Source organism: Nicotiana sylvestris, chromosome 8 (genome assembly GCF_000393655.2).
Source record: "Nicotiana sylvestris chromosome 8, ASM39365v2, whole genome shotgun sequence".
NCBI lineage: Eukaryota > Viridiplantae > Streptophyta > Magnoliopsida > Solanales > Solanaceae > Nicotiana > Nicotiana sylvestris.
The window spans coordinates 159,332,654-159,358,976 of NC_091064.1; the positions used below are offsets into that span (position 1 = coordinate 159,332,654).

At 40.2% G+C, this 26,323-nt stretch overlaps 2 protein-coding genes across 2 annotated transcripts; both read right to left on the bottom strand.

Annotated features, from left to right (window-relative positions):
• Positions 1–518: 518 nt before the first annotated feature.
• LOC138875905 (uncharacterized) lies at positions 519–5,648 on the bottom strand. The gene is made up of 3 exons (XM_070154782.1): positions 5,147–5,648; positions 4,788–5,050; positions 519–695 (listed from the first exon to the last, which is right to left on the bottom strand). The coding sequence occupies exons 1-3, from the start codon at positions 5,646–5,648 to the stop codon at positions 519–521; spliced, it is 942 nt and encodes a 313-aa protein (XP_070010883.1).
• A 19,261-nt stretch (positions 5,649–24,909) lies between these two features.
• Positions 24,910–26,061, bottom strand: LOC138875906 (uncharacterized). The gene is made up of 2 exons (XM_070154783.1): positions 25,191–26,061; positions 24,910–25,001 (listed from the first exon to the last, which is right to left on the bottom strand). The coding sequence occupies exons 1-2, from the start codon at positions 26,059–26,061 to the stop codon at positions 24,910–24,912; spliced, it is 963 nt and encodes a 320-aa protein (XP_070010884.1).
• Positions 26,062–26,323: the final 262 nt, after the last annotated feature.

Below are 26,323 nucleotides of genomic sequence, written 5' to 3' on the forward strand. Positions count from 1 at the left end.
CCGAGCATGCATACCCTCTATCCTTCCAGCAATGCTCACCACCTGCTCATAATGAATATCCATCTCCAACTCCCGAGCCATGCTAGATCTGATGTTGGGAATAATTCCCTCAATAAACTGGCGAACCCACTCGCAAACAGTAGCAACCAAGGCTAGCTCATGCCTAGCCAAGTCAGTGAAATAGACAACATACTCTGAAATAGTCATAGTTCCCTGACGCAAATGCTCAAACTCTGCGCGCCATGCATCCCTGAGGCTCTGAGAAATAAACTCTCTCAAGAATATATCTGAAAACTAAGTCCAAGTCAGGGAAGCTGCCTCATCTAGACTGTCCAACTCATAAGTGCGCCACTACTGATAGGCTGCTCCTCGAAGCTGGAATGCAATAAAAGAAACCTTACTCGATCTTGATATACCCATAGTGCGGGGGATACGGTAGAACTCCTCTACAATTCCCATGGCATAATCTGATACTAAACCACTGAATACAGTTACTTTTTGAACCTCTCAAACTTCTGCTACTCATCCTCTGAAGCCGCTGCCCTGTCATCGGGCTGATCTGGGACTGCAGGCATTACCGGTATAACCTCTAGGATCTGATCAACTTGGACCCGCTGCTCAAGAGTGTGGGCGGTGGGAGTCTGTGCTCCTCCCTCGGCCTGGGATGTGGCTGCAACAAGGGGAATCAACCCTGCCTGAGATAGAGTGGTGTACATGCTCACAAACTATACAAGAGTCTCCTGGAGAGCTGGAATAGTAGTAGCAGTAGGCGAATCAAGTCCCTGGGCTCTGGCTAGAGCTGCTAGTGGCTCCTATATGGCAGTTTGCGTGGGTGCTCTGGTTGCACCACGGGCACGTCCTCGACCTCTACCCCAGCCCCGACCTCTGACGCCTCTACTAGGGGTGCGTGTGCCTAGTCATCTCTAGTAGCACGTGTCCTCACCATCTATGAGAGAATAAAAGACAAAAGTTTAGAATTTAGATGTCAAAAATCTTGCATGACAAGGAAATCAAATGAAGTGAAGTTTTTCCTAACAGTTACATAGCCTCTCGTAGATAAGTACAGACATCTTCGTACCGATCCGCGAGACTCTAATAAACCAGTTTGTGATTCATGACTCCTATGAAACTAGAGCTCTGATACCAACTTGTCACGACCCAAGTTTGCCCTCCGTGAACTGTTGTGATGGAACTTAGTCGCTACGACTAGGTAAGCCTAACAATTTCGAAAAAGAAATAAAATGCGGAAAAACTAATAAAGACTGAAAATAAACAAATATAGATGCATTTAAGATGCCGCTCGGCATATACCAATACAAGATCTCAAAAACTGAACAATTTCCCAAAACCCAGAATCTCATGAAATCACAAGCTATGGATACTACATAGTGCTCTAACTCCAGAATGTCTAAATATTTATATTTATTACTCACTAGGTCGAAGTACTCACATTACTCCCTGTACCATGTGTGCAGATTCAGGCGTCGCTGGTTCCGCTCCTGAGTGCTGACCCTCATAGTTCAGGCAGTGGTTCGAAGACTACGAGGTAGTTGTTGGCATCCGCAGCCCCCGTGCCTCCCTTATCTTATCATTTTCATGTTCTTAGAACTATTGTATCAGATTTAATGTTCAGTAGACTTGTATCTGGATTTCTTAGTTGCTCATGACTTGTGACACCCCGGTTAGGGATGTGTCAGGTTGGAAATTCCGCTTTGTTATCTCTATTTCCGCTAATTGTGCTATTAAATCATATTTGAACTGTTCTTATGCTATTTAACTGCTTAAAACGACGAAATGTGTTAAACTGGCTGGCCTTGTCTTCACGAGAGGCGCCATCACGACTAGGTTCGGGGTTAGGGTCGTGACATTTTATGGTGATATTAGTAATTCCCTTGCCCAAATTACGTTGTGATTGTTGCTTAGGTGAGGAAGAGTGTAAAGCATGAAGGGTGATGCCGTGCATGATTTTGAGAGTGTTAATGCACGAAGGGTGATGCCGTGCCGATATTGTGAGGTAAAAGCAAGAAGGGTGATGCCGTGCCCTACGATGTACAATGTCGTTCCATGATATGAGTGATGATGCACAAAGGATAATTCTGTGTCATGATTATGTGAGGTAAAAGGATGAAGGGTGATATCGTGCCGATTATATTGATTCTTATAGTGAGGACAAGAGTAAAAGCACGAAGGGTTATACCGTGCACTTGTATTTGATTTCTGATTCTTGTTGATAATTGAATTATGGTGTTCTTTACATTTATCTGTTGTCTTTCTGTTGTTACTTGTTATTCCCAGCAGCGTGTTTCCCCCCTCCCATCCTTACCTGTAAATTTCTGCCTTTACTTTTCCGTTGTATATGATTTAACTGCACAGATTTATTTGGTCATCTTGTCCTAGCCTCGTCACTACTTCGTCGAGGTTAGGCTAGACACTTACCAGCACATGGGGTCGGTTGTGCTGATACTACACTCTGCACTGTGTGCAGATCCTGGTGCTGTAGCTTTTGGACTACAGTGAGATTGCTGCTTCAGTCCATCAGGCGACCCAAGGTAGTCCTGCGGGCGTCCGCAGGCCTTGGCGTCTCCTTCTATTTTCCTATATTGTTTCTTCTATGTGTTTCTGAAACAGCTTGTATTTATCTTTCAGACCCTTATTTGTAGTATTCTTAGACAGTCTGTGAAATTGTGACACCAGATCCGGGTAGCTTTTGGTTTTAGACACCCGCTCCCATTTAATTTATCTTGTGGCAGGCGTGCCACCCGCTCCCATTTAATTTATCTTGTGGCAGGCGTGCCACCCGATCCCAGTTACAAATCAACAACAATTACAAAGAATCCCAGCAAGGGAACAAGAGCAGTATAACAACATCCCGATAAGGAAACAAGAGCAATATAACAATATCCCGGCAAGGGAACGATAATATTTCAATAACATCCCAGCAAGGGAACAATAATATTTCAATAACATCCCGGCAATGGAACAATAATATTTCAATATCATCCCGGTAAGGGAACAATAATATTTCAATAACATGTGAAGTGCAATAATTTACAACGGAGTCATAACAATTACAATACAAGACTCACAGACATGCTTGACACCGACGTATAGATACTCGTCACCATGCCTATACGTCGTACTCCACAATTAACACATAGCAAATAAGACACAACTCCTAATCCCTCAAGCTAAGGTTAGACCAAACACTTACCTCGCTGCCACGAACACAATTCACGTTGTATTTATAGCTTTACCCTTGATTCCACCACCAATTCGCTCGTATCTAGTTACAAGTTACTAAATTACATCAATAAATGCTAAATGAATCAACCCAATGCATGAAAATGAGTTTTTCAAAGTTTTACCCAAAAAGTTAAAAATCGCCCCCGGGCCCACATGGTCAAAACCCGAGGTTCGAACCAAAACCCTATTACCCATTCCCCCACGAACCCAAATATATAATTTATTTTGGAATCCGACCTCAATTTGAGGTCTAACTCCCCAAATTTCAATATTCTTAGGTTTTTTCCCAAAGTTCTCAATTCCACCATGAAAACCCTAGATTCTAGGGTGAAATCTTGTAAAAAGAAGTCAAGAAGTAAAGAAAATGAGTTAGAAATCACTTACCAATGTTTTGGAGAAGAAAAGTTGTTTGAAAAATCACCTCTTATATTTTTTGGGGTTTTGAAAAATGAAAAATAACTGAAAATCCCATTTTAATATACCCCTATCAGACCCACTGTGCGGAGCACAAAATTGAGTGCGGCCGCACAACTCTCCATGTGAACTGCAGTGACATGCTTTAGTATTTTGGCCATAACGTTTTCTATATATGTCCAAATTATGATTTGTTTACCTTTCGGGAAACTAGACACAAAGGGCTACAACTTTTGATTTTGAATCATCTCAAAATTCCTTGTGGAGCAAAAGATATAGGCTTCCGAAGTCGGACCACTAAACTTGAGCGGACCGCACATAATCGAGTGCGGCCGCATAGCCCCCACCGCGGACAACACCAAAACCAATGCGGTCAGCGCTGGCGGGTTCAGAGATTTTCAGTTCTCTGAACCTGCAACATCCATGTTTTAAGCTTAAGACATCCCGGAACCTACCCAAAACTCACCCGAGCCCTCGGAACCCCAAACCAAGTGTGCATACTAACTCAAAGACATCGTATGGACCTACTCGTGCGATCACATAATCAAAATAACATGTAAAATCATGAATTAAACCACAAAACTCAACATTTTCATCAAGAAATCTCAAAGTTCATAACACTCCAACCGGAAGTCCAACTCACGTCAAATAAATTCCGTTTTTAACCAAATTTCACAGTTATCAAATACTATAAAAAGTTTGTACCGGGCTCCGGAACCAAAAGACAGACCCGATAACAATGATTTCAAACATTAATTCTTTTTTTCATTTCTTAAATAATTCAGTAAAATAATTTCTATAAAAAATTGATTTCTAAGGCTTGGGACCTCGGAATTCATTTTCGGGCATACGCCCAAGTCCCATATTTTACTGCGGACCTCCCGGGGTTGTCAGAACACGAATCCGGGTATGTTTGCTTAGAATGTTGACCAAAGTCAACCATAATCAAATTTTTAACTCTAGAAATTTCTATTTCTCATATTTTCGCATAGAAGGCTTTCCGAATATAGGTCTGGACCACGCACGTAAATCAAGGTGAGGTAAAAAGGAGGTTTCTAGGCCTCGAAACACTGAATTCACTTGCAACACAAGTGATGACCTTTTGGGTCATCACATAAAATTAATGGTACCTCAGTATTTTCTTCCATTTCAAGCACTATAAAATCTACTGGAAATACAAATTTGTCAACTCTGACAATGATATTTTCAATAATTTCCTTTGGTCTCTTAGTACTTTGATCGGCTAATTGAAGAGACACACCAGTATTTTTCATTTCACTAAGTTCTAATTTCCTGAAAATTGAAAAAGGCATTAGATTTATTGAAGCACCTGAATCACATAACGCCTTTTCAAAGTGAGTACCTCCCACGGTACAAGGAATTGTAAAACTTCCTGGATCAACAAGTTTCTGTGGGAGCTTATTTTAAAGTATAACACTACATTTTTCCGTAAGCTTAACTACTGAAACTTCTTCTAATTTTCTTTTACTTGACAGAATTTCTTTAAGAAATTTAGCATATGAAGGCAGTTGTGCCAAAGCATCTGATAAAGGTATGTTAATGTAAAGTTGCTTCAAAATATCTAGAAACTTTGAAAACTGTTTGTCAAACTTTTCTCTTTTCATCTTTTGGGGAAAAGGGAGAGGTACAGAGTGAGGATTTGTTATAAATTCATTTTCTTGTACATTTTTCCCTTTATTATTTTGTTCTTTTGGAAACTTAGATTCTATTTTATTCTCACCTTCATTTACCTTTTCCACTTCTTGTGGCTTTCCTTCTCTCTTTGCATATGAATCATCAAGAGATTTACCTGATCGTAGAGAGATTGTTTTGAGGTGTTTTTTTGGGTTTTTCTCAGTGTTTCTTGGTAGATCACCTTGAATTTGTTCAGACATGAGGGTTGCTAATTGGCTTACCCGAATTTCCAAATTCTTGATAGCTGAATATTGACTTTCAACCTTCTCGTTAGTAGCTTTAATGAATTTGTACATCAGGTCTTCAAGGCTTTGTTTATGAGCTCTTTGAGGTTGTTGCTGATATTGTTGAAAACTTTGTTGCCCTTTATTTTGATTTTGAAAACCAGGTGGTCCCTGTACCAGCTGCTTTTGATTAAAAAATCTTTGAGAATTTTCAGCACCATTAGGATTACTCTATTGAAATCATGGATGTTTTTGTGCCATGGGACTACTGAATAAGTAATTATTTTTATAACCAATCACATTTACTTGTTCCTCATTTTGTGTTTGTCACAATCGTAAACCCGAACCCGATCGTGATGGCGCCTCTCATGAAGACAAGGCCAGCCAACCATTACCACTTCGATATTAAACAGTTAAACAACAAGAAAACAGTCTAAAACATGATTTAATAATACTAAGTAGCAGATAATATCATAAATATTTGGAAGGACAACCCAACACAGCCCGAAACCGGGGTGTCACTAGTCATGATCATCTATAAATCCTACTACAAGTCCGATAAGTCTATAGCTACTACAAATGCCTGAAAAGAGATAGAATTGACAAAGACGGACAAACACGGGACTGCGGATGCCAAGCAACTACCTCGTGAACTCCGAATGTCTGCTGGGAGCCCTCATCTCGCACTGGAAGGATCAACAATGCCTGAATCTGCACACAGGGTGCAGGGAGTAAAGTGAGTACTCCAACTCAGTGAGTAACAAATGTAAAGAAATACTGAAAGCGGGAAATCACGTAAGGCACAAAAGCATGCTATAATGAAGCAGTAAAACCATTTAAAACAGTAAACCAGTGAAAGATAGGTAAAATCCTTTAACTCAAAATTTACTTCATGAAATGCCTTTTTCAACAATTTAACAGGTAATTGACAACCAATTATGCAAAGTAAATATATAAAGATTCGCCTTTCGGGCACAGTATCAACAAATCCGCCCCTCGGGCAACATCTCAGAACAATAACAGCCCCTCGGGCAATCAAATAGAATAGTACCATCCCCTCGGGCTCAATCTCACATCACCATGGGTATCCGCGCTTACTGGGGGTGTACAAAATCCTGGAGGGGCCCCTTACATCCCAAGCGCAATATCAAGCCACCTCGTGGCATCATCACTAGGCCCTCAGAATCTTATCAATCAAGCCACCTCGTGGCGTACATATCCTCATAACCAGTATCAAATGTTTCCTCACAACATAGGACCTCAGCCTTACTTAGTAAAAAATCATCACAAGCCACTCGGACAATAGTAAAATAGTGATTCTCAGCCCAAAATTTCACTTAAAGGATCACGTAAGTGTTAAAACAGAGTAAAACATGGCTGAGTACGAAAACTGTGAAATATAACATGACTGAGTTCATGTATAAAGTCAAAACAGTGAGGAAAATACCAGTAAAAATCCCCGAAGGGTTCAAATAGTTGGCACAAGGCCCAAATATGGCATTCAACCCAAATCATGATGTAGCAAATAGATTTCAGTTAAATACGCGATAAAATAGTCATTCGGGATGGACTAAGTCACAATCCCCAGCAGTGCACGACCCCACGCTCGTCATCAAATGTGTGCGTCACCTCGATATAGCTCTACAATATGCAAATCTGGGGTTTCAAACCCTCAAAACATCATTTACAATCATTAGTCACCTCGAACTGGTCAGAGCTCTAGCTCGCGACGCCTTTGCCCCTCTAATCGGCCTTCAATCGCGTCGAATCTATCCAAAATCAGAACGAGGACGTCAAATTATGATAATGGAATGAAGCCCAAGCAAAAATAATCAAAATACGACACAGATCCCGAAATTACCAAAACCCGACCCCCAGGCCCACTTCTCAGAATTTGACAATTTTTACATCAATAGATTCCTTATCTCCCCACGAGTTCATACATATCAAAAGTTCTGAAATCTGACCTCAAATGGTCCTTCAAACCCTCAAGTCTAGGTCTAACTTTCCAAGGCCTAGTTTCCCCAATTTTCACCCTTAATTTCCATGATTTCTAGCTCTAATCCGTGAAATAATAGCATAGGAATGAGGTTTAGGTCCAAATTCCCTACCTCAATGAAGTTCCCTTGAAATCCTTCTTTCAATTCGTCCAAAAAGCTCCAAAGTCGAAGTCAAAAATGGTGAAATTAGCTAAAATTCGCGAAGGCCACAATTTATACTTTCTGCCCAGACATTTTCGCATATGCGGCCCAGTACCCGCTTCTGCGGTACCGCATTTGCGATTCTTCCTCTGCTTCTACGGAAATCACTTATTCCCCTTAGTCCGCATCTGCGGTCCCCTACCCACATCTGCGATATCGTAGATGCGGTCTCTTAGCCGCTTCTGCGAATCTTTCTCCTCAATCCCTTTTCGCTTCTGCGATCAAATCCTTCGCTTATGCGACGCCGCACCTGCGGCCCCCAACCCGCAAATGCGATAGTACCAGAAGCAGCAAATTCAGCAGCTGCAACAAAGTACAAACTTCTCCGTTAACCATCCGAAATCACTCCGAGCCCCCGGGACCTCAACCAAAATCACAAACATAACCTAATACCTTATTCAAACTTTTACCAACATTCAAAACACCTCAAACAACATCAAATTAACCAAAACATATCAGATTAAAGCCAAACTTTCTAAAATCTTCCAAATTCTGCTTTTGATCAAAAACCCAACCAAACCACGTCCGAATGTCCTGAAATTTTGCACACACATCCCAAATGACCCAACAAAACTACTGCAACTCTCAGAATTCCATTCTGACCCCTATATCAAAATCTCGCCTACCAACCGGAAATCGCCAAAATATCAACTTCGCCAATTCAAGCCTAAATCTACTCCGAACCTCCAAAACTCATTCCGATCACACTCTTAAGTCATAAATCACCTCCCGGAGCTAACCGAACCATCGAAACTCACATCCGAGCCCTATAACACATAAGTAAATATTTGGTTGACTTTTTCCAACTTCAGCTTCCTTAAAAGAGACTAAGTGTCTCAAACCTTACCAAATTCATTCCAGATTCGATCCGACCAACCCGATATCACATAACCCGGATAAACAAAGCATAAAGAAGCAGAAATAGGGGAAAATGAAGCGGTAACTCATGAGACAACTGGCCGGGTCTTCACATCCTCCCCAACTTAAACAAACGTTCGTCCTCAAACGAATCAAGAAACATACCTGAAGCCTCAAACATGTGAGGATATCTACTCCGCATCTCCCACTCAGTCTCCCATGTAGCCTCCTCCATGGGCCGACCTCTCCACTGCATTTTCACTGAAGCTATGTCCTTTGACCTCAACTTTCGAACCTGACGACCCAAAATAGCTACTGGCTCCACATCATAAGTCAAATCATCATCCAACTAAACCGTGCTGAAATACAAAACATGAGACGGATCCCTAATATACTTCTGGAGCATAGAAACATGAAATACCGGATGCACACTTGACAAGCTGGGTGGCAAAGCAAGCTCGTAAGCCACCTCCCCAAATCCTCCGAAGCACCTCAAAAGGCCCAATGAACCGCAGACTCAATTTCTCTTTCTTCCTATATCTCATAACACCCTTCATGGGTGAAAGCTTCAACAGAACCCTCTCACCAACCATGTAGAACACATCTCGAACCTTCTTGTCAGGATAACTCTTTTGTCTCGACTGTGCTGTACGAAGCCTCTCCTGAATTACCTTCACCTTTTCTAAATCATCCTGCACCAAGTCTGTCCCCAGTAGCCTAGCCTCACCAGGCTCGAACCAACCAACTAGAGATCTACACCGCCTCCCATACAAAGCCTCATATGGAGCCATCTGAATACTCGACTGGTAGCTATTGTTATAAGCAAACTCTGCAAGCGGTAGAAACTGATCCCATGACCCTCTGAAATCAATGACACAAGCACGTAACATGTCCTCCAATATCTGGATAGTGCGCTCGGACTGCCCGTCCGTCTGAGGGTGAAAAGTTGTGCTCAACTCAACCTGAGTACCCAACTCTCGCTGCACAGACCTCAAAAATTGCGAAGTAAACTGAGTGCCCCTATCTAAAATGATGGAAACTGGGACACCATAGAAATGAAAAATCTCCCGAATATAGATCTTTACCAACCGCTCTGAAGAATAGTACACACAGGAATGAAGTACGTGGACTTGGTCAGCCGATCCACAACACTCAAATAGCATCGAACTTTCTCAATGTCCCTGGAAGGCCAACAACAAAGTCCATAGTGATCCTCTCCCACTTCCACTCGGGAATATCCATCTACTGTAGCAAGCCACCTGGTCTCTAATGCTCATATTTCACTTGCTGACAATTGAGACACCGAGCTACAAATCCCACAATGTAATTCTTCATTCTTCTCCACCAATAATGCTGCCTCAAATCCTGATACATCTTCGCGGCACCTGGATGAATGGAATACCGCGAGCTATGGGCCTCCTCCAGAATCAACTCCCAAAGCCCATCCACATTCGGCACACATCGACCCTGCATCCTCAACACCCCATCATCATCAATGGTCACATCTCTGGCATTATCATGCTGAACTCTATCCTTAAGGACAAGAAAATGCGGATCATCATACTGGCGCTCTCTGATGCGATCATATAAAGAAGACCGAGAAGCCACACAAGCCAATACCTGACTAGGATCCAAAATATCCAACCTTATGAACCAATTGGCCAAGGCTTGAATATCAACTGCAAGAGGTCTCTCTCCAACAGAAATATATGCCAAACTTCCCATACTCACCGCCTTTCGGCTCAAAGCATCGGCCACCACATTGGCCTTTCCTGGATGGTAAAATATAGTGATATCATAATCCTTAAGCAACTCCAACCATCTTCGTTGCCTCAAATTTAAGATCCTTCTGTTTGAACAAGTGCTGGAGGCTACGGTGATCAGTAAACACCTCACAAAACACACCATACAAGTAATGCCTCCAAATCTTCAACGCGTGAACTATGATAGCCAACTCCAAATCATGAACGGGGTAGTTCTTCTCATAGGGCTTCAACTGACGAGAAGCATAAGCAATAACTCTACCCTCCTGCATCAACACACACCCAATGCCAACTCTCGAAGCATCACAATACACAGTATATGAACCTGAAGTTGATGGAAAAACTAACACTGGAGCTATGGTCAAAGCTGTCTTGAGCTTCTGAAAGCTCTCCTCACACTTGTCCGACCGTACAAATGAACACCCTTCTGAGTCAACTTGGTCAAGGGCGATGTGATAGATGAGAATCCCTGAACAAAATGGCGATAATACCCCACCAAACCAAGAAAACTACAAATCTCTGTGGCTGAGGATGGTCTAGGCCAACTCTATACCGCCTCTATCTTCTTCGGGTCAACTTGAATACACTCGTTGGACACCACATGCCCCAAGAAAGCCACAGAACTGAGCCAAAACTCACACTTGGAGAATTATGTATAAAGCTTCTCCTCTCTCAATCTCTACAACACAACTCTCAAATGCTTCACGTGCTCCTCCTGACTATGTGAATATACCATAATATCACCAATAAAGACTATAACAAACGAGTCAAGATAACCAGAACACACAGATCATCAAATGCCTAAACGAGTTGGGGCATTGGTTAATACAAAAGATATCACCAATAACTCATAATGACCATATCAAGTCTTGAAAGCTATCTTAAGAATATCCGAGTCCCTGATATTCAACTGGTGATAACCTGAACGGAGATCAATCTTGGAGAACACCCTCGTTCCCTGAAGCTGGTCGAATAAATCATCAATGCGAGGCAAATGATACTTCTTCTTAATTATTACTTTGTTCAATTTCCTATAATCAATGCACATTCTCATCGTGCCATCCTTCTTCTTCACAAATAGAACCAGCGCACCCCAAGGTGACACACTAGGCCGAATGAACCCTTTATCAAAGAGTTCCTGAAGCTACTCCTTTAATTCCTTCAACTCCGCTGGTGCCATATGATACAGTGGAATAGAAATAGGCTGAGTGCCCGACACTAGGTCAATACCAAAATCAATATCCCTATCCGGTGGCATGCCCGACAGGTCTACAGGAAACACATCGGGAAAATCCCTCAAAACTGGAACAAAATCAAGATTGGGAGTCTCAGCACCAACATTCCTCACAAATGCTAGATATAAATGACAACCATTGCCAACCATACGCTAGGCTTTCAAGAATGAGATCACTCTACTGGGAACATAATTAGTTATACCTCGCCACTCGATTCGTGGAACACCTGGTATAGCCAATTTGACTGTCTTAACATGATAAACTAGAATAGCACGACATAGAGATAGACAATCTATGCCCAAAATGACATCAAAATCCACCATACACAATAATAAAAGATCCACACGGGTCTCCAAACCCCCAATAGTCACAACACATGACCGGTACACATGGTCTACAACAACAGTATCGCCTACCGGGGTAGATACATGAACAGGTGAAGCAAGAAACTCACGGGGCATACCTAAATAACGAGCAAAGTATGATGACACATAAGAAAAGGTGGAACAGTGATCAAATAATACAGAGGAATCTCTGTGGCAGACTAAAACAATACATGTAATGATAGCATCTGAAGCAATAGCATTGGGCCTACCCGGAAGTGCATAGAAACGGGCCTGATCGCCACCTGATCGACCTCCCCCTCTGGGGAAACCCCTAGCTAATTGACCTCCACCTCTAGCTGGATGGGCAAGTGGTGGTAAAGTAACTGGCGCTGAAGCCGATGACTGACCCTTCTGCTGAGATGAACTCGCAAGACGACGAGGGCACTACCTCTACATATGACCCATCTTACCACACTCATAACAACTCCCAGGTGCTGGAGAAGGGGACTGAAGGGAACCCCTTACATCAGAGTGACTAGCAGTTGCACTCGGCATATAAGAGCCCTGGACTAATGGAGCACGGAACAAATTCTAAGCTGGAAGGGCACTAAGTGATGACTGGCCCTGATGAGAACTATGAGAACCATGACCCAATGACACCCCATGATAGCCTAGGCGAGCTGGCTGAGAATGCCTGAATGGACTGCCACTGCCGTGCTGAAACTGACCCCTCGAAGGAGTACCACTATAACTACTAGATCCTTGAGGCCTCTTGGCCTCCATCTCCTCTCGCTCCTAGCAACGAACAGACTCAATCTCACGGGCAATATCCACAACCTCCTCGAAAGTAGCACCAATCACCCTCTCCCTAGTCATGAGAATACGAAGCTGATAAGTGAGGCCATCAACAAACCTCGTAATCCTCTCTCTATCTATTGGAACCATACAAATAGCATGACGAGCTAACTCGAAGAACCTCATCTAATACTGCATCACAGTCATCTCTCCCTGATACAACCACTCAAACTCCCTACGCAGCTCCTCTCTGCAAGACTACGACATATACTTCTTCTGAAAGAGAATGGAGAACTGCTGTCAGGTAAGGGGTACTGCACCAACAGGCCTACGCCTCTCAAAAGCCTCCCACCAAGTGAAGGCAGCTCTAAAAAACTGATAAGTAGTGAAAGCGACCCCGCTGGTTTCTAGAATACCCGATGTACGAAGCATCCTCTGGCACTTATCTAAGAAACCTTGGGCATCCTCGCCCTCTGCACCATTGAAGATCGGAGGCTACAGTTTACCAAACCTTTCCAACCTACGGTGCTCATCCTCCGGCATAGCAGGAACTACATAGTCCTGAGCAGCTGCAACCGGCTGGGCTGGATATGCCCTCGGCGTCTGAAGTTCCTGCACGACCTGCTCAGGTGTGCGAGTGGCGGGAGTCTGATTGCCTCCCCCGACCTGAGAAGTAGCTGCGGCTGTAGTGGTTGAAACCGCCTCAGCTAGGCCAGTGCAAAATGATAAGATCTGAGCCAAGGCCTCCTGAAGACCCAGAATCACAATGGGCACAGTTGGTGCCTAAGCTGATGCTGCTGGAGCACCCATAACTGGGACCTAATCCTGAACTGGGCCAGCTGGTGGATCTGCAAGTGTTGTCCTAGCTGCTCTGCCCCTACCATGCCACGGTCGCATCCTCGGCCCCTGGTGGCCACAACTGGTGGTCATCCATCCTGACCGGTAGCGTGTGTCCTCACCATCTATGAGAGAATAGAATAGCAGAAGTTTAGTACTCAGATCAAAAAATTCGCACGACAAGAATTTCAAGAATATAAAGTTTTTCCTTAAGGTTCTGCATCCTCTCGAGGATAAATACAGACATTTCCGTATTGATCCGCGAGACTCTTCTAAACCTGCGCATGACTCATGAGACCTATGTAACCTAGGCTCTGATACCAACTTGTCATGACCTTAAACCCCAACCCGATCGTGATGACGCCTCTCGTGGAGACAAGGCCAGCCAACCATTCCCAATTCAATGGTAAACAGTTAAACAACAAGAAAGTAGTCTAAAACATGATACAATAATACTAAGTAGTAGATAATATCATAAATATGTGGAAGGACAACCCAACACAGCCCGAAAATGGGGTGTCACTAGTCATGAGCATCTATAAATCCTACTATAAGTCCGATAAGTCTATAACTACTACAAATGTCTGAAAAGAGATAGAATTGACAAAGAGGGAGAAACACGAGGCTGCGGATGCCAAGCAGCTACCTCGTGAACTCCAAATGTCTGTTTGGAGCCCTCAACTCGCTCTGGCAGGATCAGCAATGCCTGAATCTGCACATAGGGTGCAGGGAGCAAAGTGAGTACTCCAACTCAGTGAGTGACAAATGTAAAGAAATACTGAAAGCAGGAAATCACATAAGGCACAAAAACATGCTATAATGAAGCAGTAAAACCATTTAAAACAGTAAACCAGTGAAAGATATGTAAAATCCTTTAACTCATTTACTTCATGAAAAGCCTTTTTCAACAATTTAACAGGTAATTGATAGTCAATTATGAAAAGTAAACACATAAAGGTTCGCCCCTCGGGCACAGTATCAATAAATCCATCCCTCTAGCAACATCTCAGAATAATACCAACCCCTCGGGCAATCACAAAGAACAGTACCATCCCCTCGGGCTCAATTTCACATCACCATGGGTACCCGTGCTCACTAGGGGTGTACAGACTCCTGGAGGGGTCCCTTCCGGCCCAAGCACAATATCAAGCCACCTCGTGGCATCGTCACTAGGCCCTCGGCCTCATATCAATCAAGCCACCTCGTGGCGTACATATCTCAGGCCCTCGACCTCATAATCAGTATCAAATGTTTCCTCACAACATAGGCCCTCGACCTTACTCAGTCAAAAATCCTCACAAGCCACCCGGGCAATAGTAAAACAGTGATTCTTAGCCCAAAATATCATTTAAAAGATCACGTAAGTGTTAAAACAGAGTAAAACATGGCTTAGTACGAAAACAATGAAATATAACATGACTGAATACAAGTATAAAGTCAAAACAGTGAGGAAAATACCTGTAAAAATCCCCGAAGGGTTCAAATAGTTGACACAAGGCCTAAATATGGCATTCAACCCAAATCATGATGATAGTAAATAGATTTCAGTCAAATACACGGTAAAATAGTCATTCGGGACAGACTAATTCACAATCACAGTTATTCTTTGAGTGTTCATGTATATGTGTCTACACCAGTGTGTGATTCTATTATGGTGGATCGTGTCCACCATAATAATCCGTCCCGATAGATGATTTTATCACGTATTTGACTGGAAACTATTTGCTATCATCATTATTTGGGTTGAATGCCATTTTGGGCCTTGTGCCAACTATTTGAACCCTTCGGGGATTTATATTGATATTTCCTCACTGTTTTGACTTTATACTTGAACTCAGTAATATTATTTTCCACCATTTTCGTACTCATCCATGTTTACTCAGTTTTAATACTTAAATGATATTTTTAATTGATGTTTGGGCTAAGAAACACTATTTTACTATGGCCCGAGTGGCTTTTGAGGATTTTCGACTGAGTGAGGCCGAGGGCCTATGTTGTGAGGAAACATTTGATACTGATTATGAGGCCGAGAGCCGGAGATGTATACGCCACGAGGTGGCTTGATTGATATGAGGCTGAGGGCCTAGTGATGATGCCACGAGGTGGCTTGATATTGCGCTTGGGCCGTATGGGGCCTCTCCAAGAGTCCGTATACCTCCAGTGAGCGCGGGTACCCATTGTGATGTGAGATGGAGCCAGAAGGGCTGGTATAGTTCTATATGATTGCCCGAGGGGCTGGTATTATTCTGAGATGTTGCCCAAGGGGTGGATTTGTTGATATTGTGCCCGAGGAGTGTTGCAACCAAAACACTCATGCAAGTGTACGCGATCTTTAAGTAATATAGTAATAAGTAGAGTATCGTTCCCACGAGGACTTGTGATTGACTTAACGACTGATGCAAACTCAAACAATTATCGATTCAAGCTAATTCATCACAAAATACATAAATAACCAATTTACAATTTAACTAGTAGACAAATAATAATACAACGCAAAGTTACTACGCCACTTATGAATTTTTCTTTTAACAATTAATAAAAGAGATATCCCGGGGTTATGGGCTTGCTAGAGATCATGCTACGTTTTTAGCTTAAAAATGATTTATTGAATTATCTAGGTTATTGATTATATGGTTAATAATACCCATAAGAATCTATCGATTTCTTATGCGCCTATTCAAGTTAAATTAATACCTATATTTCTATGGTATTAATATTAACTCAAATGCATTTACAATCCTATTTCTCAACCAAACAAGGCAATTAAGTATAGTTTTATCTTAATTGCGAATCTTTCACCCGATGCCCAGGATCCAGATCTTGCTCTATTTGATTCTATATGAAATCAAGAATTTCCTTTTTCAAGTCTAACTCAAGATTCGTAGATAGTATTTCACTGTTAGCTACGCAGTAAAATAATTAACAGCAGAATCAAATAAACAACCCTTAACGATAATTTCAAGATCATCAATCTAAGCTTTAAACAACATAATAATCTAACACCCATAACCCCAGAATATTTGGGTTTTTCTCCACTCATAATTATACAAACATCAACAATATAAGTCATAAACATCAAATAAATAGATACTAGAAGAAAGTTTAGAAAAACTCTTTTAATCCTTGCTCCAAAGTGTTGTCTCCTCTTGATTTTGATCCTCCCAGATGGATCTCCTCGTCTCTTTCTCTCTCAAAACAGGTCTCCCCTGTCAATAATGGATGCTTTTCTCTTTTTAATCGCGTGTGAAGGGGTTTTGACAATTATGCCCTTTTTAGACCGAAATAGAGTAATTCTGCGATTTTTACACGTTCGTGGCGCCCCCCACGACGCACCCCGCGGCGCGTACATGGATTGGACAGAGGCAAAATGCATTTTAACGGAGCAAAACAATGCAACATAGATTTTTGCATTGCCGCGGCACCCCCCGCGGTGCCACCCGCAGCGCGGCACTGCAAATTTTTGAGCTATTTCATTTTTTCATTTGTTTTGCTTTCCGGGCTTGCTTTTCAACCCCCGAACACGATCCCGACTTGATATATTTAGCTTTTACTCAGACTTCAAAGCACCAAATCAATCAAATTCATCCCAAATTTATTTCTTAAGTTGGATTAGCTTCCTGCAAGGCATAAAACATGAATTTAGTACAATTCATTATCATTTAAGCTCAAACCTTTGTAAAATGCAATAATTAAAGTGTTGTTACAACGACTAAAATACGGGTTTTTAGACTATGATCAACACCCCACACTTAAACCATTTCTCGTCCTCGAGCAATTGACCTACATTTCACATAAGGACGACCTTTTTATCAAACAATTTCTCTAACAACACATGCCAACACTTAAGTACCAATTCATAATAGTTCAATCCTCAAGACATGACTCACAAGTGCCACGCATTTTCATAACTTACTCACTTACTCTAACACAAAGGTCAAAGCGTTTCCTTGATTTCACAAATCATGTGCCCTCCCACAACTAATATAGACTAGTTCCTCTCAACATAGTATTCACAAATATTTAGGAACTCAAAATAGGAAGAATTAACTCACTCTCAGAATTGAAATTCATCCGCAACAGATGACATACCATATGCTTGCCCCTAGTGTAATACTCTACTAATTGAGCTTATTCAATCAAGGATCAAATAGGACTTTAATTGGTTGTAATGTAGGCTGAGGAAGGATGTGATAAATATAGAATGTGGTAGCTACATCTCTTTGAGCACTTCATATATACACCATTTCATTTCACAATTTTAGCATTACTCTTATGTTAAACCATCTCCAAACTTTTTGAGATTTTTCATACTAACAACAAATCCCTTTTTCTTTAAGCACCATAAGTTAGGGAATGTTACTACTGAAAATTCACCCCTATATATATATACATATATATAAATATATGAATTATTCTTCACTCTTTTATATTTATTTATATATATATATATATATATATAAACCAACAAATCTCTTCTCAACTTTAACAATATTAAAACAAGACTAAGTGCTCATAAGAGATAGAGGTTCAAACAACTGATATATTTACATAAATTGGTAAGGTTTATAATGCGGATGCCAAAGAAATAGGATTAACAGCTCAAAAGGTTTGGCTAAGATATATACAATTAGGTGGAGATAATTATCAAACTGGTTCAATAAAGAAATGCCTATATCATCTCCTAAACAGAATAATGCTACTATTTCGCTTTGCAAAACACTAAAGGGCAAGTTCTAGATATGAATTGTTACGCAAAGAATATTTCAACAACATCACTCACACATTGGCACACAACTCATTCAAGCTTGGATCTTTCTTGACTCTCTAATCAAAGCAGTTAAGCATAGTTATAAATACATAATTTAAGGCACTTACTTTAGAATCAAGAACTGAGATTTGAACATCACAAATAAGGTACATATAACTTCTAAAGCATGTGCATTTGAGGAGATTAACTCTGTAAGTTAGGAACTTTTTATTCAATTGAAATAAAAAATTACACTATACCCGGTTCAAATGCACCCTTGGAAAAGAACCGTGGTGTAAAAAAAACCAACGGGAAATTTTTAATTTAAACCAAAACTAGAATACACTAAATTGAAAATAAAACAAAACTGCAAACTGCAAACTCAATAATTTCGAATTTTTCTGATGGATTTTTTTTTTGAATTTCGACTTTATTTTTCAACAAGAAAATCCAGGAGGGATCTATACCAAAATTAGGATTACTTACTATCTATCAACACTATATTCTAACAAAACAAACTAAAAATAATTTTAACAAACTAAACAAAATCAAAGCAAATAACTAAACTCAATCAAACAAAATACGAAAAATATAAAAGTACACTACAATAGGGGCCAACCACCCCACACTGAAAAACTTGCATTGTCCCTAATGCAAAAAGAACAAAAATAGATCAGAAGAGACTCCCTGAGGCCATTGGCCTAAGCATCGTCATCCTCAAAGGTGCACAAATATTCCTCGTCATCTGAGGGAATAGAGTTCACATCTTCATCCAGTGGGATTTGTCCATGCTGAGCCATTCCTAACCACTGTTGTGTGAAAGGAGATAAATGGTGATTTTGTTGCAACTCTTCCAAGTTCATTTCCCCTCTAGAAGCGCGAAGGCCTAGGTCAGCAAATAATATTTGGAAAGTCTTTTCCACCCGGACAAACCTTTGATCGGGGTTAAGTGCAGCTTCAGGCAGATCTATCGCAGTCGTGACATCAAGCGCCCTGATAGGATATGTTACTTCTATCTGCCGATCATAGTGATAGACTTCTTCAATGAAGTGCGTCCGCTATAATCGAGTAATCATACTCGGATAGTGTAGGCGGCGTCCCCGAAAAGGTCTCACCTTTGACATGTGTTCCAGCATAATTTTCCCAAGATCCACCTGCATTCCTGTTAAAAATGCATAAATCAAGAAAACCGTTAGTTTTGATACGTCTGTATCACTTTGTGTTGGCATGATTTTGGCATTTATTATCTTCAAAATGACTCGTGCAGGATGCTGGAATGTTCCTTTTTTCATTTCCTTGTGACATTCATTTGTATCTCTAGTCCACAAGGCAAAGGAATCTTCACCACATAGCTGTCTGCGGATGTCTGGGTAATTTGGTCTACGCATAAACCTCTGGAACAGCTTATGTGAATGTTCAGTGAAACCCATTATTTTATTTATGATCTTTGACGAAAATGGGATCACTCTATTTCTGACCCTGACTTGATAGATGACATCTAAATCACTGCCTGGTTGCCAATTGGCATAAAATACTTTTACCAAGTTGATGTTCACACTATCACCTTGGCGAAACAACTCTTCAAAATCCAAAGCTCGAATGTTAGTATATATGACATTATACTTACGGGGAAGCTTTGCTTCATCTATGACAACTTCTGGGGTTGGTGGCACAACAGGGACAAAGGATTGGAACCATTGTATTGTATGGGCTGGAATAGCCCTGATGCCATATTTGCACTATGGCACCTCATCTGTGTCAGGGTCAAAGTGTTCCTCTTCCTCCTCCACTGGTGTCGGAGGTGGTGCCCTTCTACCTTCACGTCGGCTAGTAGATGCAACCTCAGATAGGCTAGCGTTTTATCTTTTGCTTGGGCGCCGAGACATTATACCTACACAACATGATATATTAGTTAAAGATACACAAAATTATTTTAAGAGCAAGTAGATTAAATACCCACACTTATGGTATCATCATGTTGACACTTAACATGTAACAGGGATTTAGACTACCCTGTTCTTCAATTAGAATGGTATAATGCTTATCGACCTACCCAATATCAGAGACAATTGCAACAATTAAAAATTAAAAAAAAACAAAAACTAAGCTAGATTTTGCAGCTAGATTAATACTAAGCATAAACATAAATATTAAACAAAATTAAGCTAGATTATTATTAAACATAAACATAAAAAGAAATTAGTCTATTTTACAAAATTTAAAATTATTGTAAAAAAAAAATACCACATAGGCACATTAGCATGAATCTTACATTTCATTTTTACATAAAGAAAGCGAAAAATCATGGCTTGGCCTAATATTATAGTTGTTATCAATAATAACATCTCACAATGCAATTTGTTTCTCAATTTACAACATTACTCAATTTTATGTCACTTAGACATTTTAACAAACACATTGTAAGCATGTCTTTTATTCTTAAAATTTCAACTTCAAAAGAGGCATAATCACCATATCAACAACACCAATATGCCTCTCATCATAAGTATAACATCACCACATCTTCACAATAATATTCAATACACAATTTTTCACTTTCTTATATGCATTTTCGGATTAGTACACTTCTTTACAATCTTCAACAAGAAACTCAACTCATTTCACCTCAACACACCTTCAAATCCTCCATAACCACAAAAAGAATATATATTCTACGTTTCTAATACTATTTTTAACAATATTAACAAAAGAAACCAAAAGAAAATTATGAACACAATTCTTGCTAGGGTTTATGCAAATATACTTGAAAATATAAGGAAATAAACAAATGAAATACTACTAGTTTGAAGGAAAAGAGAGAAAAGACTACTTACCTTGCAAGAAGAAAAAGGATTTGTGGATGAATGTTTGAGTGAATTTGTTTGGTTGAGATTTTTGAGTTTAGTATTTGAGAAGAAGAGAGTTTGGGGAGTGAAATAATGAAATAAGGTGAGGGGGGTTCGGATTTAAGGAAATAATTTTTTTATTTTTTATTTTTTTTATACGAGAATGGCCCCCCGCGGCGCGGTAGGCCATTTTTTCTAGCTGCTCCAAAAAATTTGTATTCTGCCTCGTCTGTGCAATTTTTCCTGGCGCGGTGTGTGGTACGACGCCCCATGCGACGTGGTAGGCCAATTTTTCACAGAGTTAGCCTATTTTTCAATTTCTTTAGCTCACAATTTACCCCCTCTATCATTGTACATTGATTTCATGCCAAATTCATGCTTGCACATGACTAAAAATATTATACATCTAAAATTTAATATTTATAAACTACAATTAAAAGTTAGTGATGTTAGTCATTCGGTTGCCTCCCAACAATTGCCTAATTTAACGTCGCGCACGACTCAACACGTCATTATGCATCAACCAAATCTATCGAGGTCTTGTGACATTTAATATCACCACCCCAATAGTGTTTTACTCGCTGCCCATTCTCCAAGAATGTACCACTTGAATTTATGTCCCGCAATTCAACTGTTCCATGAGGAGTCATACTTACCACAACGAAAGGGCCTGCCCAACGGTACTTAAGCTTTCTAGGAAAAAGCTTTAGCCTTGAATTAAACAAGAGATCTTCTTGACCCGGCTCAAACTCACGATGTTGGATGTGCTTGTCATGCAACCTCTTGGTTTTTTCTTTATATAACTTGCCATTTTCATAAGCATGCAACCGAAACTCATCAAGTTCATTGAGTTGTAGCAGTCTTTTTTCACCGGCTAAGTCCATATCCATATTTAACTTTTTAATTGCCCAATAAGCTTTGTGTTCTAGCTCACCAGGCAAATGACATTCCTTTCCATAAACCAACATGTATGGAGAAGTAACTATTGGAGTCTTGTATGCAGTTCGGTAAGCCCACAATGCATCTTCTAACTTACCGGACCAATCTTTCTATTTGCACTCACTATTTTCTCCAAAATCTGTTTTACCTCCCTGTTTGACACTTCAACTTGACCACTCGTTTGAGGGTGGTATGCAGTAGCAACCTTGTGTCTTACCCCATATTTTACTAGAACATTATTCAACAATTTGTTGCAAAAGTGTGTTCCTCCATCACTTATGAAAACCCTTGGAGTTCCAAAGCGTGTGAAAATGTGCTTTTTACGAAACTTACCACTACCTTTGCATCATTAGTAGGAAGAGCAATGGCATCAACCCACTTAGACACATAATCGACTGCAACCAAAATGTATCTGTGCCCATTAGAATATGGAAATGGTCCCATGAAATCAATTTCCCAGACATCAAAGAGCTCTACTGCCAAAATATTTTGCAAAGGCATTTCGTTCCTCTTCGTGATTGTACCTGTTCTTTGACACCTATCACAATTTTTAACAAAAACATGTGCATCTTTAAATAATTTTGGCCAATAAGAACCTGATTACAGAACCTTTTGTGCAGTTTTGTCTCCACCATGATGACATTCATAAAGAGAAGAATGACAATCACGCAATATTGCATTCATCTCCTCCTCAGGGACACACCTTCTAACTAATTGATCTGCGCATTGCTTGTATAGAAAAGGCTCATCCCACATGTAGAATCTCACGTCATGTAAGAATCTTCTTCTATGATCAGCTATGAATTCTGGTGGAGTCACCCCACTTGCAATGAAATTCACAAAATCAGCATACCACAGGGTTTCATCTGAAGTGATGGCTAGCAAATGTTCGTCAAGAAATGTTTCTTTGATTGATTCTCCTTTAGTGACATGGCCTTGATTTTCCAGCCTGGATAAGTGATCTGCAACCTGATTCTCTATCCCTTTTCGATCTCGGATCTCCAAATCAAATTCCTACAAAAGAAGAACCCATCGGATTAACCTTGGCTTGGCATCTTTCTTTGCAAATAAATACTTGATAGTTGAGTGATCTGTGTAAACTATGACTTTGGTTCCCACTAGATAGGACCTGAACTTATCAAATGCCCATACTACTGCGAGCAACTCCTTTTCAGTAAAAGTGTAATTCATTTGAGCTGGATTAAGAGTTTTGCTCGCATAATGAATGGAGTAAAAGATTTTCTCCTTCCGCTTCCCCAAAACAGCTCTAATGGCTATATCACTTGCTTCACACATCAACTCAAATGGAAGTTTCCAATCTGGAGCAATGATAATTGGTACAGTAACTAATCTTCTTTTTAGCTCATCAAATGCTTTCAAACAAGCATCATCAAACTTGAAGGATGTATCTTTCTTAGGAAGCCTGCACAAAGGAGATGAAATTTTTGAAAAATCTTTAATGAAACGACGATAAAAACCTGCATGGCCCAAGATACTGCGAATGCCTCTAATTGATATCGGTGGAGGTAATTTTTCAATTGCTTCCACCTTTTCTTTATCTACCTGCAATCCATTCTTGGACACTTTATGCCCTAGGACTATGCCTTCTCTTACCATGAAATGACATTTTTCCCAATTTAGTACCAAATTTGTTTCTTCGCACCTAGCAAGTACCTTGTCAAGATTCATTAAAGATTCATCAAAAGAACATCCAAATACAGAAAAATCATCCATAAATACTTCCACAAATCTTTTAACCATATCAGTAAAAATAGCCATCATACACCTTTGAAAAGTTGCAGGTGCATTGCAAAGACCAAATGGCATTCTTTTAAATGCATATGTCCCATAGGGACATATAAATGTGGTCTTCTCTTGGTCCTCTAGGGCTATAACAATCTGATTATATCCCGAGTAACCATCCAAAACACAGTAGTATTCTTGCCCAGCTAATCTATCAAGCATTTGGTTAATAAAGGGGAGAGGAAAATGGTCTTTTCGGGTGGCATTATTCAATTTTCTATAATCTATGCAAATCATCCACCCAGTAACAGTTCTAATGGGAATCAGATCATTGTTTTCATTTGTCACTACGGTCCTTCCTCCTTTCTTTGGAACACATTGGACTGGACTTACCTATTTGCTATCAGAGATTGGAAATACAATACCTGCATCAAGCCATTTAATCACTTCTTTTCTTACCACCTCTTTCATGTTGGGATTTAGACGGCATTGTTGTTCTATGCCCGACTTGTGTTCTTCCTCCATGAGAATTTTATGCATGCAAAAAGATGGACTAATACCTCTTATGTCAGACATTGTTCACCCAATTGCTCTTTTATGCTCACGTAATACTCTCAACAACTTTTCTTCCTGCAATTCAGATAAGTCAGAAGAAATAATAACATGTAACGTATCAGAACTACCCAAATAAGCATAATGAAGGTGAGAAGGTAAAGGCTTTAGTTCCAATTTTGGAGCTTCTTCAATTGATGGCTTCGGAGGAGGAACATTTGGTCTGTTCAAAGGTTCAAAGGGATTTAAACCTTTCATATATTCACATGATGCATTCAAAATATGCTTCATCTCTTCAACCTCAGCATTAATCTCCAAACTCTCGAACAACACAATTCCTTTCTCTAAAGAATCCTTCAAATATACACTTGGGAAAATACGTTGCTCATCCATCTCTATGACAGATATCATAGACAATTCTTCATAATGGCGAGAAAGTTGAATTGCTTTGTATATATTAAAAACAGCTTCCTTGTTGTCAACTCTCATGATCATTTTCCCTCTCTTACTTTAATTATAGCATCACCTATAGCCAAGAGAGGTCTTCCCAATATAATAGGAACTTTTTCATCTGCTTCAAAATCTAAGATAATGAAATCAGCCAAGAAAATTAATTTCCCAATTTTCAGTAGCACATCTTCAATCACCCCTTCCGGATAAGCTATGGACCTGTCTGCTAGTTGCAACATCACAGTGGTGGGTTTTGGAGCTCCCAAACCCATGTTTTTGTACAAGGACAATGGCATCAAATTTATGCTTGCTCCGAAATCACAAAGTGCATGGCCTACATCAACATTGCCTATTCTCACAGGGATAGTAAAGCTGCCAGGATCCTTAACCTTTTGAGGAAGCTCATTTTGGACCCTTAAAGTGCACTCCTCAGTAAGTACAACTATTTCAAATTCAGTCAATCTCCTGTTTTTAGCCACAATATCGTTTATGTACTTGGCATACTTTGGAATATCACGAATCGCATCTACCAACGGAATATTCAATTGAATCTGACTCAACATAGAGAGAAATTTGTTGAACATGCGATCATCATTCTTTTTCTGCAATCTTTGTGGAAAAGGTGGTGGTGGCCTTGGAACATTCACATGCGCTGAAACTGTATCATCTTTCTTTACTTCTTGTGTTGCTTTGGGAATCAATTCACCCTCAGGTATAGACTTGTCTTTTCTCTTCTTTGGAACTTCTTCTAATTCCCTTCCAGTTCTAAGTGTAATTGCACTAACTTGCGGATTTTTCTCTGTATCATTTGGAAGAGCACCTGCAGGTCTAGTGTTTTGATTTGCAGCTAGTTGTCCTATTTTCCTTTCAAGATTTCTGAAATCAGTTCTGAGTTGTTGATTGTCATGCAATAATTTCTTCAACAAATCATTTGTAATTTCTTCTACCTGCTGGTGTGGCCTTTGAGGTTGATTAAAATTTCCTTGGGGTCTATATTGATTCTGATTTGATTGATTTCCACCCCAAGAGAAATTAGGATGATTTCTCCAATTTGCATTGTAAGTTTTCCCATATTGTGCTTGTTGGTTCATCGGACCTCTGCTTTGTTGTCCCACATAATAAATAGAATCAGGATTCGTTGGGCACATGTCAGTTGTGTGATTGTCACCACACATTTCACAACAAATCGACATTTGTTGAACATATTACAATTGTTGTGTCTGGTTCATTGTCATTCTATTCATTTGATTTGACAATTTTGCTATATCTGCTCTCATGGCTGAAAAATCATCAAGTTCAAGTACCCCTGCTGCTTTCTGTTTCATTGCTCTCCTTGGTTCTCCCTCACCTTGCCTATTATGATCATTAGCAGTGAAGTTGTTTAGCAGAAGTTGTATTTCACTATATGGTCTCGCCATGCAACTACCTCCACAAGCTGAATCAAGATTCATCTTT

Bases quoted from the DNA above. Each gene is read 5' to 3' on its own strand.
- LOC138875905 (XM_070154782.1), bottom strand. From the start codon at position 5,648: ATGTACAAATTCATTAAAGCTACTAACGAGAAGGTTGAAAGTCAATAT. The intron at 5,051-5,146 runs GTAAAAGAAAAT...TTGTTGATCCAG, and splicing joins TCTTAAAGAAATTCTGTCAA to GAAGTTTTACAATTCCTTGT. The intron at 696-4,787 runs GTACCATTAATT...ACTCTATCTCAG, and splicing joins AAATGGAAGAAAATACTGAG to GCAGGGTTGATTCCCCTTGT.
- LOC138875906 (XM_070154783.1), bottom strand. From the start codon at position 26,061: ATGTCGATTTGTTGTGAAATGTGTGGTGACAATCACACAACTGACATG. The intron at 25,002-25,190 runs GTGATTTCGGAG...TCATTATCTTAG, and splicing joins TGATGTAGGCCATGCACTTT to ATTTTGAAGCAGATGAAAAA.